The following is a 19848-nucleotide window of genomic DNA, read 5'->3' as shown; positions in this document are numbered from 1 at the left end:
TACACTGGTACATTTTTTAGTACAAAACCTAACCACGTGCCAGAAATATTTCTCATTTTGTGTCTTTAGATATCAGTTGCAATTCTAACAACTTTTAGTGCACGTGTCTGTAAAACAAATTTTTACATCGTGATTTTGTTATTAAAAAGTAAGTATTGTGTGTTGTTTATTATATTATTTTAAATTAGTGTTCACGCCTCTATCTAATTCAAGTTTATTTTATACATTTTTACAATCCGGCAACATAGTAGCGTATGAAGATATATTATGCCATATGTGAAGATAAGACGAGTCCCTGCCCTAAAGGCATCCCAAAGACGACAGCACTCAAATACGAGACGAGATCGGTGATACAGCATTCAGTGCGAGCGAACATAATACTTATTGGCATTCATATTATATGTATTGTGTAATTCAAAATAAAGTCAGTTTTGTTTTCGCACGGAGTTTGATTATTCACCAGCGGCACAAGCGAAGTGCATATCAAGCAAATACAATTAGTAGTATATTTATTTATTCACTGGAACATAAAAAATACTATTTTTTTTAACAAACTTTGTATTTTTGAATATATACGGCAATCCAAAATATGTACCAACGTGCAGCTAACGTTTTTCGTTTGTAGGAATAAATAGCGTCTAGTAATAATAGGAGGGAGCCGTTACCTTTCAGGTTAGTATTGATGACAGAGGAAGAATTGTACCGAGAGTTTAAGGAAATTCCTAGTGACCAAGAATCAGAAATTGATGATGTTTCAGGTGAAGACGAAACGTTTGAACCACCTAGCGATTAGTTTGTACTAAATAATGACGATTTGTCTAGCGAGAAAGATATGTTGAGTGATGAGGATGTTCCTTTGTTCCTAAATTCCTAATTCCTAATCAAAAGAAGACAATTTCATATTTCTGAATTGACGCAAACTAGATCTTCGAGTAAGCAGACCTGACTCTTCGTACCGTCGCCATACGAACTTGTTGCACACTCGAGAGACTTACACCAACATTTCTCGCAGTTTCGCGTTAACTACTGTGGCCATCTTCTAACACCGCCACAATTCTTGCCGCCACAACAGAAGTTATGCTCATTTCAATACACTGACAGTAACAACACTACACAAACAGTTTACAATTGACGTTAAAACCATAGAAACAATATATTAGATATTATACATAGATAACGGAGTTTGGGAATTAGGGTAAGGGCACCTTTTTATCTCAAATGCTTATTGAAACAGTAACAACCACAATTTTTTTCAAATAATTCATTGACAAACTATGTTACAACCGAAAATAGTTAAAAAAGAATAATAATTTCTAAAATAAATTCAAATTACGGGTGACCCCCTAATTTTATGCTCGGCATTGCATGTTAAAAGAATTGTTACATATTATAATTATATATTATTTACGTATTATATTTACATTATTATAGTTACAGTGACTGTAAAAAAAAACACAGAATTTTTGCTTACTTCTCTAAGCCGAATAACAAAAGCCTATTTATTAAAACTTATTTATAGATATCTATTTATTAACTCTATTCACATCTTATTATTAATACAATTCTTAGTCGGTAAACAAGACACTCCCTTTCTTAACAGCAATATTTCCCATCGCTGTTTCACTCAAAATCCATATCGCTTTTATCAAACAACTATTACTAAAGAAAACCGACCGATCGACAAAATAATTGGAAATTTATTGTACATCGCGAACAAACTTTTCAAATAACAACAAAATTTTATTTCCGGCACTAAAACTTAGATTCTAGTCCGGTCAGCAATTAGAGAAGAGTTATCGGTTCCATAACCCATTTTAAAGCGGTTTTGACATAAAAGACGGATAATGAATGGATTAAAATGGAATAAACTGGTCTCAGAATTTGTTAAGTATTAATCACGTATTAGTAATTGTTTCCTTATCGACTATAACCTCTTTTATTTCTTTTAAATTGGAAAATTTTAAAAGAATTTATAGGAAGGAAAAAAGTGTTATCCTTAAAAACAAACACTGTATCGGCGGTACAAAATCGGAATAAATATTACAGAAACTATAAAAAATAATATCTATTATTTATGATCAATCATCATCATTATGCAACCTCTTCTGTCTACTGCTGGACATAGGTCCCTCCCATTTTTCGTCACTCTTCACGGCCCTGTTGATATTTCTGGGATATTCGTTTAACGTCGTCCATCCAGCATGTTTTTGGTCGTCCTCTGCTGCGTTTGTCTTCTCTTAGGCGCCAGTCAATTAGTTTTCTGGTATATCTTGAGTATTTTAATCTCGCTATGTGACCTGCCCAATTCTATTTCAGCTTGGCTATACGTTCGACGACATCAGTGGTACCTGTTCTTTTCCTTAGGTCTTGGTTCCTTATTTTGTCTTTTTTGTCACGCTGAGAATTGATCTTTCCATGCGCCTTTGTGCCACTCGCATTTTCAGTGCTGTTATTTTTGTGAGAGTTTCTTCTCCGTATGTCATAATAGGAAGAACGCATTTGTCAACTGCCATAGCTATCGAGATGTTGCTCTTAAAGATGTCTCTTAGTGAACCATATGCCGCCCAAGCAAGTTTTATTCGTCATAGAAATTCACAGGTCTGATCATCCTTGCTTATTCTGATTTCATGACCGAGATATATGTACTTTTCTGTCAATTCTACCACTTGATTTTGGATATTTAAGTGTTCGCTGGGAACCAAATTTATCATAAATTTGGTCTTACTGATGTTCATTTTTAGCCCTATTGTTGAAGATACTAGTAACGTCGGTAAAAGTATTATAGTACTATATCGTCGGCAAAACGCAGATGATTGAGCATTTATCCGTCTATTTTTATTCCTCTGTTTTCCCACTTTAGCATTTTAAAGGCGTATTCGAGAACCGTTATAAATAATTTAGGTGAGAGAGTGTCGCCCTGTCTCACACCTGGCTTTATATGAATTTCTCTGGTGGTATCATGTAGTTTTACACGCATTGTGGCGTTTTGGTACAATGTTTGTACTAACTTTGTAAGCCGGTAGTCTATTCTACTATTGTTTAGAGCAGTTATAATGCTTTCTAATTCCACAGTATCGAAGGCTTTGTGAAAGTCTACGAAGAAGTAGACTTCTTCATAACAGTGATCTGTTATATTCTATAGATTTTTTCATTAAGGTTGTGTCGTAATTATTCGGGTAAACATTTTATATATGATCGTTCAATAAGCTGATTGATCTAAAGTTTTCTAAGTACGCCTTGTCTTCTTTCTTGTGAATTAAAATTGTTACTGCATTGTTCCATGTTTTCAGTATGCTACAATCTGTTAGACAAAGGTTAAACAAAATTTTTATTTGGTTGAGAAGGGCACATCCGCCCATCTTTATAGCTTCTATTACGGCTCCATCTTCTCCTGGTGCTTTGCGTCTTCGTCTTTTTCATTGCGTCTTGGATTTCGTGTGATCTCTGGCATGAGCTCTGAACCCTGGTTGATGATTTTGCGTGATTCGGCTGCTTCCAAAATTGTTTGGTCTTCTCTTTGACTTGTGTATAGTTCTTGATAGAAGTCTTCAACTATGTGTAGTAGTTCTTCTCTATTTAATATGGGGACTCCCTCTTTGTTCTTTAGTTTGTGTATTTCACATTTTCCATTGTTTAGCCGTCTTCTCAGGACTTTCAGACTTTTATTCTCTTCTATAGTTCGGTGGACCTTTTTATTCTTAAATTTTCTTAAATCTTTCCTTATAGCACATAATGACGGTATTAGATTTTTGTTTCGATACAAGGAAGCGGCAAGCCGCTTATACGTATTTCGACCTCTTTAGGTCTCATCAGAGCGGTATATGCCACTGCTCTGGTGATAGATAAAAGTTATAAAATTGCATCATTGATCAGTCTCGTGTATATATGAAAATGAGTTAGTTCGGTATTATTTTGAGGATAACTATTATCATAGACATATAATTCATTACCAGGAAACTGTATATCGAGACGTAAATGAGTATAGTCAACTTCGTACCATTCATCGTCATTATTTTGCTGGACGTTAGATTCTACCGATTGTTGTGCATTTTCATCCAATAAGCTTGAATCGCTGTTACATTCATCTTCTTTATCAGATTCTTCTTCGTCACTCGGGTGGTATTCTGAACCGGATAACAAAAATTCATCAGAATCCTCCTCCTCTAACAATTGGAGCAACTCCGTCTCTGTCAACTTTTTATTTTTATATGGTATACGTTGCGTTTTACTTTACTTGTCGTTTTAATTTATTGCGCCTAACAAAAGAACATAAGCAAGCTATGGGTTCCTTGTGTTCCACAGTATCTATTTGAGCGTCCTCACAGTGCTGACCGTTACAATAATTCTGAAAGTTAAATACGCACAAGTAACACCGGTGATCCTAATGGCACAATTGTAATCTGTTAAAACCTGTCTGTCATAGTTAGAATCGCCGGTGCTCCTTGTGGCAGCCAATGTGTTAAAAGTACTTTAATAATATGTATATTTGATTTATTAATTCAACTTTATTAATAAATAAATTCTTGGAGCAGTGTATTATACACCTTTATTTCTTGTCGAACAATCTAAAAGTTATTAAATAGTTTTTTTTTATTTTTATTTATCCGCATCATCCGGATCATCCGCTAGGGTTATTAGCGGTAGGTTTATGATACAAATAAAGAAAATAAGATACATTTTAAAATTCTTGACTTACAACAATATAGTATTATGTACATCTATGTAAATGTAACAAAAATTAAATCACAATTTATTATAGAGTTTACAGTAATTTAAAAAAGACAGAACTTCATTGAATTTTGTAACCAATGCTTCTTTCAGGCTGTTGGGTATCTTGAATATCGCCTTGGCTGTGGTGTACTCTGGACATTCTATTATTATATGGTGGACTGTGAAAGGTGTTTGGCATCTTTGGCACATTGGTAGTGGTTCTTTGGAGATTATGTATCGGTGCGTAAGTCGTGTATGCCCAAGTCGGAGTCTGCTGATAATTACCTGGTCTTTTCGTTTTGATGGTATAGGAAGATTTTTTGAAGATACGTCTGGTTTGATGCTTTTAAGATTTGTGTTTGTTTGATCCCATATTATTCTTGCCAGATTTTATTTACATGAGTCTTGAATTAAGTCTTAGTATCTGATATTGGTATACCTGTTGTAGTCGGAATGTTCACATTGTTTATTGCTTCAAATCTTCAATTAGGAATAGATTGATGTGTGTAGGATAAACATGTTTAATGACTTGTAAAGGACTTAATGAATCTGATAATATTGGTATTTGTTTTTCATTTGTGGTTTTACAATGATTTAGTGCGTCAAATATTGCTTGGAGCTCTGCGGTATAAATACTACAGCCGTCAGTTAATCTAGTGGCAGCAATTACGTTTTCTGATACAGTAGCAGCTGCTACTCCATTGCAATCTTTGGAGGCATCAGTAATGAACAATTTATAAGTGACATATTTGAGTATATTTGCATGATACTGAAGCCTGACCTCAGCAGAAATAGTAAATGAAAATGTAAATGCTTATCATGATTAAGTAAGGAAAGCTCTACTATTGGTAAAGAAACTGTCCAGGGAGGTGTCTGGTATATTTTTATGGGTGTCAAGGTGATTTGATTGATATAATACGGTAATCTTTTAACTCGTTCGTAAAATGGTACTGTCTTGGTGGTGTAATTTGTGTATTGTTCTAGTGATTCTTCTAGCATAGTGATATATATTGTCTTCTGAGGTATAGTGGCATTTCTCCTGCTAGCACTTGAAGGATTCTTATTGGAGTAGTTCTAAAGGCTCCAAAGATTAGTCGTAGAGATGTGGTTTGAATAAAATCCAGTTTTTTCAGTTGATTTTTATTTTTATTTAAACAGATGCATCCGTAGTTGAGTTTGCTTCTTATTAATATCTGATATAAATAAAGAATAATTTTAGTATCTGAACCCCATTTATGATTGGATAAAACTCTTAGTAAGTTTATTCTTTGTTGACAGGATTTGATCAAATTGTTGATATGTGAAGTCCATGTGAGTTGTAAGTCAAATATTACACCCAAAAATTTGATTTCGCGGACTTGTTTCAGAGAATGACCATTTAGATACAAGTTTAAGATGTATTCTGCTCTTCTTTTGTCAAACATTATTACTTTAGTCTTCTCAGTTGAAAAAGTTAAACCAGTTTCTAAAGACCACATTTCTAAGCTGTTTAACGGTCTCTGTAAAATTTGCGTAGCTAATTCTATATTTTTACTTTTAACATATATTACTAGATCATCAGCAAAAAGATTAGCTTTTACGGGAAGCTTTATGTGGTTTGTTATATTATTTATTGCGATTAAGAATAATAGTGGACTTAAGGCCGATCCTTGAGGAATTCTATTATGGAGTGATTTCGATGTTGATATGAATCCATTAGTTTTTACTTGTATGGACCTGTTTTGAAGAAAGTTTTTGGTGAAAGCGAGAAAGTTACCATCTATTTTCCAGTTTTTCATAATTTTGAGGATATAATGCTTCCATGTTGTGTCGAAAGCTTTTTTGATGTCGAAAAATATTGCAATTACTTTTTTTTGATTTGTAAATGCTTTATGAATTTCGGATTCTAGTGCAACAATGTTATCAGCTGTCGATCTCTCTGAACGGTATCCGCTTTGTATTGGAGTAAAAAGTTTTTTCTTTTCCAAGTGCCATTTCAGTCTTTTACTCAATATTCCCTCCTTCTTCTTCTTCTCGTGCCACTCCTATCGGAGATTGGAAATCATCATGGCCACTGCGACTTTGTTAGCAGCGCGCCTAAAAAGTTCAATCGAACTACACCCGAACCATTCACGTAGATTACGAAGCCACGATATTTTTCTTCTTCCCACACTTCTTTTGCCCTTAATTTTGCCCTGCATGATATTTCTTAAAAGTTCGTACTTTTCCCAATATTCCCTCCATTGCTTTGCAAATGTTACTGGTGAGAGATATTGGACAGTAGGAGGATGGTAAGTTTTTGGCTTATTCATTTAAAAAAAGGAATTATAATTGCTTGACGCTATATTGAAGGAAACGTTTTATTTGTGTAAATATTGTTAAAGATGTCAACTAAAATTTTCTTTACTGTTTCAAATAGTTTCTCAATAAATATTGTTAGAATATCATCAGGTCCTGAAGAAGTTTTTTTAGCATTGCCTAGGCTTTCGTTTAACTCGTCTAGTGTAATCAGTATATTGAGAGGGTTATTAAATGGTTTATTTGCTTATTTATGTGGTATTTATATTCTCCAAGATATTAAAAAATAATTCCTATTGTTATCCAATAATTTAAAAAATAACGCAAAAGTCACACTGCACGAAACTTTTCATATTTTTAAGATATTTTCACATACACATCTGATAGACTGACTCTTAGCGCATCAGATAGTTTATAAACATGTTATTCGTAAGTTTTGAGACGTAATCTTTTCGGGTTGGTCAACCTTGTTAGACATCTCAAAATATCGGATTAGTATCTACATACTTCCTCCATATTTTCTTTTCTTGTCTGCTTGAATAAAGTTATAGTTTGGAAAAGTTTCTCTAAATTGAATTTTTCTGTTTCAGGTATTACATGCAAGAGTGGACTCCGCATAGCATTAGAATTTCTGGAAGAATTCCTACACAAATGTTATCCTCAAACGTAGAAAAGTCTGTTATTTACATCAACTTGTAACGAAGTGTTTGTAAAAGACTCTGACATTTACGTATCTAACTGAAAATATATTTTGCCTAATGCGATCAATTTTAGTTTTTTATTGTAGTATTCAGTATTCCAGTGGCGTAACCTTAGTTTTACTACTTAAAAATTATTTCGTTTAATTTTAATTTTTTACAACCCAGACATTTTTTAATTTTTAAGAACCCCACAGAAATTGATTGTCATTAGAAGTTTGTGGAATGTTTAAGAATATGTTCTAAAACAGTATGCAACCATTTCTTAAATAACAAATGTCATAAAAAAGCTTCTCCCAAAATGATGATTTTAATGGAAAATTTTAAAAATTAACATAGTAAATTTCTTTCTGCTTTCTTTATAAAAATTACAATAAAGTCGTGATTTTTAATATTCTGTATTACCACCTCTATTTTGAATTGCACTCCTCATTTGACTTGTCATTGAATTGACCAAATTCTGGATGTTGTCTTGAAAAAAGCTTTCCATTTTTCCATGAGCGTCAATCGAAGCTGCTCACAATTTATTGTAGCAGGTATTCTGTTTCTTGCTCTTCGCTGGAGTTGGTCCCAAACATGCTCAATCGGGTTTAAATCTCAGCTTTGAGCCGCTCAATTTCAGTCTATTAATAAACCAAAGAACCATCCTGGACTAAACGAAACATTTTTGTGCGATGTGCAGCTCTTAACAAAGGACCTGTTGCTGGACAGCTAGCCCTTAGACGAAATTTCCTCAGCCTTTTTCTCAGTGTCGAAGTGCTAAATGTCCATCCGTGAGCATTTCGAAAACGGTTTTGGATTCTTCTTGGAGACCATCCTGGTATACCTTCTGATAACAATATTTGATTTAAAAGTTTTAATAACGTTTCTTTTCCTTTTTGATGTATATTAGCAAATATATTTCCTCGCAATAAGATAACAATTGGATAGGATATTTAGTTGAAAGAAAAGTTAAGAAGCAACTATTTTTAGTAAAAAAATAGTCAAACAAACCAGAAAGTTAACAAGTGAACGAAATCTTAATAAATTAGAAATAAAATAATTATTCGAAGATATTAACAAAAATGTACCCTTTATAACGATACAGTATAATTTCTGAAGAATGGCTGAGATCAACCTTTGTCCCTCTTCCCAAGAGGGCACATGCTAAACAGTGCAGTGATCATCGCACGATCAGTCTGATGAGCCATACCTTAGAAAAAATGGGTCAAAATAATTCACAATAGAATTTACAGAAAATTGGAAGAAGATATCGGAGAAACTCAGTTTGGATTCCGGGAGGGATATGGAACTCGCGAAGCATTATTTGCCTTTAACATCTTGACACAGAGGTGTTTGGATGTGAATCAAGATGTATTTGCTTGTTTCATTGATTACAACAAGGCGTTGGATAACGTCAAGCATGACCAACTTTTAGAGATCTTGGAAGCTAAACGGTTAGACACTCGCGATATAAGAATAATATTTACTCTGTATTATAATACAGAGTAAATATTACCTCCGTCACAAACAAAGAGGTTCTGAGAAGGATGAACAAAGAAATGGAAATTTTAAATTAAAAAAAAAAACAAAAAAAATTGGAATATCTCGGACATATTACACGTGGAGAGAAATACACCTTGCTCCAACTGATCATGCAGGGAAAGATCCAAGGAAAGAGAAGCATAGGGAGGCGTAGAATGTCATGGCTGCGCAACCTGAGAGAGTGGTACGGATGTACATCAAATGAACTTTTCATAGCAGCCGTCTCAAAAGTTCGAATAGCTATGATGATTGCCGACCTCCGCCGCGGAGATGGCACTTGAAGAAGAAGAATAATCAGAAGGCAGTCGCACGCATCGGAAATAGCATAACAAATGAAATTCAAATTAAAAAAGGAGTTAGACAAGGATGTGTGCTGTCACCAATGCTATTTAATCTCTATTCGGAAGAAATTATGAAGAAAGCATTGGAGGAAGAAGAGATTAATTACCAACCAATTAATAATATTAGATACGCAGATGATACGGTTTCAAAGGCGGAGACAGTAGAAGACCTGTAAGCCATTTTAAACAAGGTAGTTACAGCTAGTGAAGATAAAGGGTTAACAATGAACGTCAAGAAGACGAAATTCATGATTATTTCAAAAAAACAAAAATTGAATGCAAACCTGTACATTCACAATAACGAAATCTAACGGGTGCACAAATATAAATATTTGGGAACAAGCGTTAATAACAACAATGACATCACAGAAGAAATAAAAACTAGAACTGGAAAGGCTCGAGCTGCTTTTACTAATATGAAGGACATTCTGGGAAGTCATTACATTAACTTAAATCTGAAAATGAGATTGGTTAGATGCTACATCTTCTCGATACTGCTGTACGGAGTAGAGACTTGGACTTTAAACAAGAACAATACCGATAAACTAGAGGCCTTCGAAATGTGGATATACAGAAGAATCTGGAAAATACCTTGGACAGACAAAATAACAAATAGTGTAGTAGAGAGAATGAACAAAGAACGGGAGCTGTTGATCACCATCAAGAGAAGAAAGTTGGAATATCTTGGTCATGTGATGAGAGGAAAAAAGTACCGATTGCTCCAGTTAATTATCCAAGGAAAGATTCAGGGCAAACGAAGCGTGGGGAGACGACGTATATCTTGGCTGCGCAATTTAAGAGACTGGTTCCAGTGCACATCTAACCAATTATTTAGAGCAACAGCTTCAAAGATACGAATAGCAATGATGATTGCCAAACTCCGTAGCGGAGAGTGCACTCGAAGAAGTAGAATAACGATACCAGAAGACTATCGATAATAATCAGTATTAAAAACATCTTATATCTTATTTTAAATATATACATATTTTTTTTACTTTATTGAAATATTTGTTTAGTTTATTCTTAACTTACTAAAAATATCAAAAATATTTTATTTTTTACATTTAAAATTTTTTTTTGTATAATAAATACCATATTTGTAAAATGTAGGTTACGCCACTGATTCCTAGACCACCAAAAGCCTTAAGCTTGGGTATAATATTGAAAAACTATCTATAAAGTATATTGATAAGGTATATGAGCACAAAATGGGCTAACATTTTAGTCTTTATAATACTGATCAAATACTTTTGAAGTTCCGAGCTTTTCTAAAGATATAACGTATCGGGAAAGCCATCTGTGTTTTTCTTTTGTTGAGAACTTTTTAAGTTCTCAAATCGGGATTAATGGATAATAAATAAGTGTGTTTATAATAAAAAGATGGGCAAATCGGTATTTTATAGTTAATAAAATTACTAAAGATATGGAAAATTAGAATTAATAAAGAATATTCGATTTTAGGAAATATTTTTTAATTATTTCTATTGTTAAAAGTGCTTCTACTTGGGTCTTAAGATATGATAACTCTAGTATAGAAAGTTACATCATTATTATAGAGTCTTTTTTTTTTGGAAATGTTTCCTGTTTCCATCTAACAAAAATTGACATGATTTTCTTTCTATGGCACTACTGAATTGTGCTCTGGTTTTTAATGATTGTGGATCAAGTATCTGCAGAAACCATTTTTAATATTTGATTTAGATTTTTGGTTCAGCAGCTTTGGTTTTTTAATAGGATTTCTTACTTCTAATGTAGGAATTCTGTTACTTTTCATTGTTATAGTAGCGTGGTAACCTCTGCATCTAAGGAAATCGAACAGATTTACTGAAATGAAGAGATTCATCATCTTTGGCTCTACTACCCTGTGTGGGTCTTGGCCTGTTCAAGAATTAGTCTCCATTCCCCTCTATCTTTCGCCCCGGCTTTCCAATTTCTGACCCCTAGATTCCTTAAGTCATCTTCGACTTGAGTTTTAAATCTAGATCTTGCCCTGCCTCTCTTCCTGGTTCCTACTGGCTCTTGATATAATATCTGTCTTTGGGGGTCTCTAGTGTGCATTCTTTTAAGGTGTCCTAGCTACCTTAGTCTATTCATTTTAATAGACCGGACGATGTTGCATTTTTCATAGCACTAATACAACTCAAAATCGTAGCGCCTGCGCCATATTCCACTTTCTTGTACTCCTCCGTATATGTGCCTAAGTATTCTTCTTTTAAAGCGGCCTAACAGTTCTTCGTCGCTTTTTACCATAGTGCATGTCCTTGACGCGTATGTCAGGACAGGTTTAATAAGAGTTTCATATATTAGTATCTTGGTTTTTTTGCTAATTATGTGTGATGTTAAGAGCTGCTTTAGTCCAAAGTAAGCTTTGTTTGCCAGGTATATTCTTCTCTTAATTTCTACGCTTACTAGGTTGTTGTTATTTAGTTGTGTTTCAAGATATATAAACTCCGAGACCCCTTCGAATGTGTGTGCTTCTGTCACCAGATCTTGTAGTGCCGCTATTTGTGTGCTGTTCGTGACCTTCATGTATTTTGTTTTGGATACGTACCTGCAGTCCCATTGTCCTCGCGGCTTTTTCTAATGTTTCAAAAGCCTGTATCAGGTCTCTTTTTGTCCGTGTTACTATGTCAATGTCATCTGCGTAGTCCAATATCTGTACACTTCTGTTGATGATCGTACTTCTGGTTGTTATGCCCGATTTCTCTATGGCTCTTTCTAGCGCGATGTTAAACAATAGGCACGATAGACTGTCTCCCTGGCGTAATTCAGTATGTGTTTGAAAAGATCTTGGCACTCTGTTTTGTACCTTGACTTTGCACTCAACTTTCGAAAGAGTTGCCTTTACCAATGTTATTAGATGCGACGGAATATCTAGTTCTGCCATGGCATTATAAAGTGCGCTTCTGTCTACACTGGCATAAGCGCTTTTAAAACTATGAAGAGGTGGTGGGTATCGATTCCCTATTCATTTGTCTCTTCTAAGGTTTGTCTGAGAGAGAAAATCTGATCAATTGTTGACCTTTCTTTTCGGAATCCACATTGGTATTTGCCTATTTTTTAAATCAGTATATCTAGTAAACGATCATAAAGTATATAAGCCAGTACTTTGTAAGCCGTATTTAAGAGGGTAATGCCTCGATAGTTGTCACATATTAGTGGATCCCCTTTTTTGTGAATAGGTATTATAATATCTACATTCCAACTGTCTGGACGTTTTCCTTCTCTCCAACAAGTTTTAATATGTATTTTTTTAGCGCGTTTGTTCCATACTTGAACAGCTCAAGGGGTATACCATCTTCTCCAGGGGATTTGTTGTTTTTTAACCTTTTTATTGCCCTGGCAACTTCTTTTTCTGTTGATATATTATTTTTCTCCCTCTCATCGTCTACGTCTCCACTGTGGTCATTTATGTCCGTCACTTTTTGGTTGCCTATATTTAATTTCTCAGCAAAATTCTCCGCCCATCTCTCCACTATTTGATCCGGCTAATTGATAATTTCGGCTTCCTTACTTTTTATTATGGCTATTCTAGGTTTAAATTCTTTTCTGTTGTGGTTTACATTTTTATAAAATTTTCGCGCTTCGCTTTGTGAATTGAGCCTTTCTAGTTCCTGCAGCTGGTTTTCTAAATGTCGTTTTTTCTTTTGTTTTAGTATCTTTTTCTCTGCTTGTCTCATCTCTTTGTACTCCTCTTGATTTTGTCTTGTCCTTCTGTTTTGGAGTTTCCCATACGCCTGATTCTTTTTTTGAGTGGCCTGTGCGCATTTCGGATCATACCATTCTGTTCCCTTCCTTTCTTGTTTCTTCTTTCCTAAAACTGTTGTTGCTACTTCTTTCAGGATATTTTCGCACTCATTCCAGTAATTATCTATGTTTTCAGCAGTACTGCTTATTTGCTCTTCTAGTTTTTCTTTAAGTTTGTATTCAAATTTTCTAACTATCTCAGGGTTTCGTAGTCTGTCCACTTCGAATTTATCTTCTTTGCTTCTTTTACTTTTTTTGCGTTAGAGATTCGTGTCCTTGGTTTAGCCTGGACCAGGTAGTGATCGGGGTCAATGTTTGCTCCACGTCTGATACGTACATTTATAACATCGCTGTAATGTTTTGCGTCCACAACAACATGGTCAATTTGATTGATTCTGTTACCGTCTGGGCTAACCCAAGTGTCTTTGTGTATATTTTTACGCTCAAAGCATGTGCTGGCTATCACCATGCTGAGGCAGCAAGGTGTATTAAGCGTATTCTATTGTTGTTCGATTCGTTATGGAGGCTATATTTTCTAATGGGGGTTAGGTAATCGTTTTCTTTTCCTATTTTGGTGTTGAAATCTCCAAGTACTATTTTTATATCATTTCTAGGGCAGTTCTGTATTATTTCTTCCAGTTTTTTGTAAAATTCATCCTTTTCTTCATCTAGCTTATCTTCTGTGGGTGCGTGGGTCAGTACTACTAGTACGTGAGTCCTTCAGTATTAACTACTGAATATTTGAAAAATTTTCCCCTAATTCTTATGTTGCATATTCTGTCGCTTATGGCTTCGAAGTCTATTACTAGATGCTTCACTCTGCTGCTGAATATGAATCTTGTTTCAAGTTTATGCTCTGTTGGGTGGTAGCTATAGTACATTGTATATTTCTTTTTCTCGTATATTTTTTTTCCCACCAACCTAACTTCTTGAAGCGCTATGATGTCTATGTTATATTTATCCAGGATATCAAGGAGTTCCCGCAATGCTCCAGTTCTATATAAGGATCTCACATTCCACGTACTTAATTGTACTTCTTTGTCCTTTTTCTCGCCAAGTCGTCGTCTATATTTCAGTCCGGAAACTTTATCTTGAATTCTCGTGAATTCAAGTGAAGTGAAAAGACTATCGAAGTAAAAATAATACGGTAACTTTTTTGTGCAGGAAATTGTGCAAAAACTTGTGCTTTAAGCATCAGGAATTGTAGAATTTTTTCCTTGATACAGATCGAAAGTAACAAAATAATCTTCTTTTGTGTTGATACACCAAGCTTTATAGCCAGACCAGATCGATTTTCCTTTAATGAATTATTTAGCGCTATGTTTTCCAAAATACGTTATCATACTATTGTCGAAGTTTAACTTTTCGTTCGGAACAAAAAGTTCCAGGACTCTTTTTTTGATCTATTCATCACAGGTCTGATTTTCGCAAACTTTTGCTACTCGTCCTTCGACTTGTGCAACTTTGCTATGGATAACTGACAATCCAGTTTCATCCATATTGAAAACTCTATGCGAAGAAAAATTATATTTCTTGTATTCGGTCTCTAAGTTATCTTTTTTACGTTTTTTTTTTTGTTGAATCCCAGAGCTCTAGGAAAAAGAGCTTAGTAAATGGAAACCCACACTTACCAACAGAAACCTAACTACTTAAACGAGATTAGGAACACCCAAATGTTACCGGTGGTCTATTTTTATTTATCGTTGCGAAACATTGACGTTAATGGTCCACAAAAAGAATAAAATTTCCTGGATCGCAGGCACCAGAAATGTAGAAGTTCTCAAACTGCTAAATAAAGTTTGAGAGCATCTAAATATATTTAAAATCATTTATCTACTTTGGACATGTAATGAGAGGCCATTAATGCCGTATTCCTGAGGATGTGGTAGAAATGACAAATATGGCCTGAATACAAAGGGAAAAATAGAAGGCATAATTGGACATAAAAGGCTCTTATGGCTGTCGAATATAAGAGACCGGACCAGGCAGGGTGTACAGCAACTTTTCTCTGCAGTAAACGATCGAGAGAAGTTTAATAACCCTGTTATGGGAATAGGCAACATCATTCAACAACAGACATACTCATCCATTTCTCACGTCGCATTTGCGTTGATGTATTAACTAAAGCCCTTAATGTTTTGCCAATTTTCGACAATTTTACTTGTCTTTGATAATTTTTTAGCATTTAAGAAACCTATTTTGTAGTTTTGATACACTCTTCCATATCTTTAGTAATTCTATTTGTTAAAAAAACACTTAAGTGAACGAGTTTTTAATGATTAACAGAGACATGATCGAGCTAGCATTAGGGAATCAAAATGACACTGAACCACAGCAAAACATGGCCTGTCAGCACCATGGCAGTGGTGCAGCTGCGGGTAAGTCCCCAGGGGGGACAGTACGAGATCATCGAAAGCGAACGATACGAAGAAGACAAGCCTACAGAGTCTCTCAAGGAGGAGGATATTAAAATCAACGATGACGGCTTAGTTGTTCCTCTCTTGGAAAAACATTTGGAACTGTTTACCAAAATGGCGTCTGTTCCTAATTTAAAAACTACGATCCGGACGGATACTGTTTCCACAATTCTGGATCCTACTGACTTTGACTCAGAAAGGAATGAAGTCTGCGGTAAGTTTATGTTTTATTTAATAAAAAATATACTAAATATTATTTTTATGGATCAAAAGATCATAAGATTTTGACAATTAAGAACATCTTAAAATAAATTTTTAAAAAGTTTCATCAAAATTAATTAACTAGTACAGAAATGAAAAATAAAAAACTGAAACATCGAAAAAAGCCCATTTTTTCATTTTCCTCAGTAAAGGGGGTTATATTTAAAATTTTATATAACAAAAGTTGTAGATTTTTATATTATCTACAACTTTCGCATTTAAAATTTTTTGGTAGGATTGTAACGAATTTATTTTGCCTACCACATGGGGTATTATTATAAGGGGTGAAAAATTGGGGACAGAAACTACTGGGGTGGAGATAGGGTAAGCAAAATAAACGCTACTTGTGTGAACGGCACTCAGGGTTTGTTAGGAGAGCTGGGGTCGTGGATAAATAAACGACAAAGGGGTTGAGATTGGGGCAACTACAAAAATATGAAACCAAGGGTCATGACTCACTTGGGACAAACAAAACAAAAAGAAACAGGAAACACCTCTAGTAATTTATAAAGAGCGCCACTTCGAGGTGCCTAACTATAACCATTACAACAACTAGTTGTAACTAGGGAAATAATTATCAGAAATGCAAAACATGTCTTTCTCAAATAAAACTCAAAAAGGGTTAGTTAAAAAAATAAACAAAATGTTAAGAAACAAAATTTAACATTTATTGTTGTGTCACCACAAACAGTTACAAAATAGACAACGCAAAAATATTACAACAAATAGTCGTAAAATACAAACAAAACTTCCATGTGTCCGTTTACAAATTCCAGGAGTTGGAGATACTATTATAAACTTACAAATGTTACCACACAGAGATCAACCTTTTTTTAAAACAAACAAAACAAATAAATATCGAAAAAAATAAAGCTAGCTGTCATATTAAATTAAAAAAAAAACAAATAAAATGACAGCTAAGTTAAACCCTAAATTTTTACAATTTATTAATTAATACAAATCCTTTTAAATTTTAATGAAAGCAATTATTGTTAAAAAAAGTCTGTCTTTACTTTTAAAATCTGATCACAAAAAAGAGTTACCTGAGTTTCACTGTATAACTTTCAATAACTGGAACAAAAGCTACATCTCCAAACTGTAAAAAAAATATCCCTAAACGACTGCTTAGGACATTGAGGTTTGAGGTTGAAACTGGGATATTGGACACACCCTGTAAACGCTTCTAAAAAACTGGACAATGGAAATGTTGATGTCTTTATGGACACATTACTTGAGTAAAATATCACTTCTCTAACATATTTGTCGGTTTTCTTTTTGACCGACCTCTAAAACGTCTTCATTCTTCCGTTACCTCTGTCAACCTCATCAACTGCACTTAAAACTCAACACTGCTACTATACTGCACATTTTCCCATGACAAAGGACGAAAAACAAAAAAAAAAACATTACGAATTAAAAGAAAAATTCGGACTAACACCAAAACCACTGCCTCTGACAGCGGCTCCACTGAGAGTGACGAAATTATCTTCAAAAATTGATCGCATAAGTTGGGATAAACAAACGATGGTTGAAACGCAAATCATTTATTAGAAAACGCAATATCAAGCAGTTTGAATAAAAGATTAAAAGAAATACCGAGGAAGTACATATCTGTTAAATAATAAACAACTTTAAAATGGTTTATATTAACTCGAGCCGACATAAGCAGGAATTGAAAATACTTTTTGCGTATTTTAACTTGTAAGATAGGAACTGAGAAACATTAAAAATATTCTTCGATTTTTCAAACATATATATATATATATATATATATATATATATATATATATATATATATATATATATATATATATATATATATATATATATATATGGGGATTTCAATCTATCACATATACGAGGGGATTCCAATAAATTTACAAATGCTACAGAATATCAAATTTTGCCAGAAATTTTACAAACTTCTTTCGACCCGTTTTAACCACTTTCCCTAAGTAACAAATCCCCAATCGCCTGGTCTATTAAAATTATCTATTTGAAACTATATTTGTAAAATATTTCAACCCATCATTTTAAAAATATTTATCACGACTAAAGACAAACAACTGGTAAACAAACTTTACAAATGGACTTTTCAACATAACATTTCAAATAATGAACTTTACATTAATATCCTGTACATTTATCAAACAAAATCTCCACCGTGTTCTATATATTTAAGACATAAATTGTGATGTTTTATCAGAACTTTCGCTTTTTCTTTCAATTTATTACTTGCTAAACGTAGTACGGCATTCTTTTCCTTCAAATATTTCATTTTCGGGGACCCGTAGTGAAAACATGATCTCTGTCTGCGGAAAAACAGATGGAAGTCTGAAGTTGAAATGGCGGAAAGAAAACACAATTTGTCGTGATTATATTCAGCTTAAGGGCTCCTGTTACAATCGTGTTGCTTATCTTAAAATACACTGAATTGAAAGCTTTTTGTTACCCACGCAGCCATTCGACGGAATCTTTTTCCGATCACTTATTTATATATGCGACGGATATCAGTGGAAGTGAGTAAACAAAACAGCAACAGCAACAAAACAGGCATAGGCGTAAAGGTCAGAGGTCTATTATAGGTATCGAAATTCACAAAAAATTTCTATATGTATATATATATATATATATATATATATATATATATATATATATCTCAGATATCAGTGGATACAATCTGACTACAATAGAGAGACGTGGAAGAAGGAAGAGAAGGCCTATTTCCAAAATTGGACAACAGCAAGGGCTGTATAGATAGATACTTCCTTAATATATGATATAACAAGATATACTTGAAACATAATTACCTGAATGTTTTCCTTCAATGCATTTGTAATTGCTGAGCAAGTTTGAACTATGATGCACTGCAGAGTGTGAGGAGTAATGGCACAAGGGAATTTCAGGTCTTCTAAATATCTGCCAGATGCTAGGTACCTCAGTGTGATAGACAATCTCTGAGTTGCAGGATTCGCTTCACGCGTATCCTTCTTTTCGATGTCTGGGCGCACTAACTCGAGAACTTTCTTGGTTCATTCTCAAAAAGTTTCTGTAATCCTCTGGTTCTGAATCACGCAGAAAATTTAGTAAATGTTTCAAATACATATTTTGGTGAACAATGGTTTCGAATACAGATTTTGGCTTCTTCGCTTTATCACTGATTACCTTAATCATAAAAAAGAACAAAAGTAAAAACGACAGTGGTCCAAGGAGTGGTACAAAATGGGAAAAAGCGGTTTCAAGAATGAAATATAAATACGGTTTAATGTCGTAGTTAGGAACAGCGACATATCCATTTAAAATTGTTTCGATCGATACCATTAGTGGTTTTGGAGAATCTCGATCGACAAAAAAATATTTACACTTTTTAGTAGACCATTTCTCAAGATACGCTTATATCTTGGTATCGAAAACACGAAATTCGACCGACTCTATAAAAATAATTAAGAAGGTGACACAAGATCAAGAAATTAAAACTGTATTGACTGATCAATATCCTAGCATAAATTCCAAAGAATTAAAAAATTTTCTACGGAACAATCAAATTAAAATGATATTTAGTGCTGTTGATGCAGCATTTTCAAACGGTATCAATGAAAGAATAAACCAAACATTGGTTAATAAAATAAGATGCAAAATAAATGAAAGTGGTAAGAAAACAGCATGGACAAAAATTGCCCAAGAATGCGCACAAAAATATAATGAGACAAAACATACAATTACAAAATGTGCACCAAAATATTTAGTAAAAGCAGAAAATGAATCTGAACTGAAATCTATAAGTACACAGACAGATCTCGAAAGGGACAGAAAAATTGCTTTGGAAAATACAAAAAAATCACACAATTATAATAAAAAGCGGTTTGATCTACA

The 19848-nt window shown here is 34.0% G+C and overlaps 1 protein-coding gene across 1 annotated transcript in view; it reads left to right on the top strand.

The window, feature by feature from the left end:
- The window catches only part of LOC140438580 (uncharacterized), a 239032-nt gene that overhangs the window by 148280 nt on the left and 70904 nt on the right, over positions 1 to 19848 (top strand). The window contains exons 2-3 of the mRNA XM_072528243.1: positions 7578 to 7661; positions 15584 to 15928. Coding sequence (XP_072384344.1) covers positions 15616 to 15928 — 313 coding nt within the window. The 5' untranslated portion in view covers positions 7578 to 7661; positions 15584 to 15615. The remainder of the gene's footprint in view (positions 1 to 7577; positions 7662 to 15583; positions 15929 to 19848) is intronic.

Source organism: Diabrotica undecimpunctata, chromosome 4 (genome assembly GCF_040954645.1).
Source record: "Diabrotica undecimpunctata isolate CICGRU chromosome 4, icDiaUnde3, whole genome shotgun sequence".
Classification (NCBI taxonomy): Eukaryota; Metazoa; Arthropoda; class Insecta; order Coleoptera; family Chrysomelidae; genus Diabrotica; species Diabrotica undecimpunctata.
The sequence above is the reverse complement of the archived record's forward strand: the minus strand, read 5'-3'. Positions and strand labels throughout refer to the sequence as shown.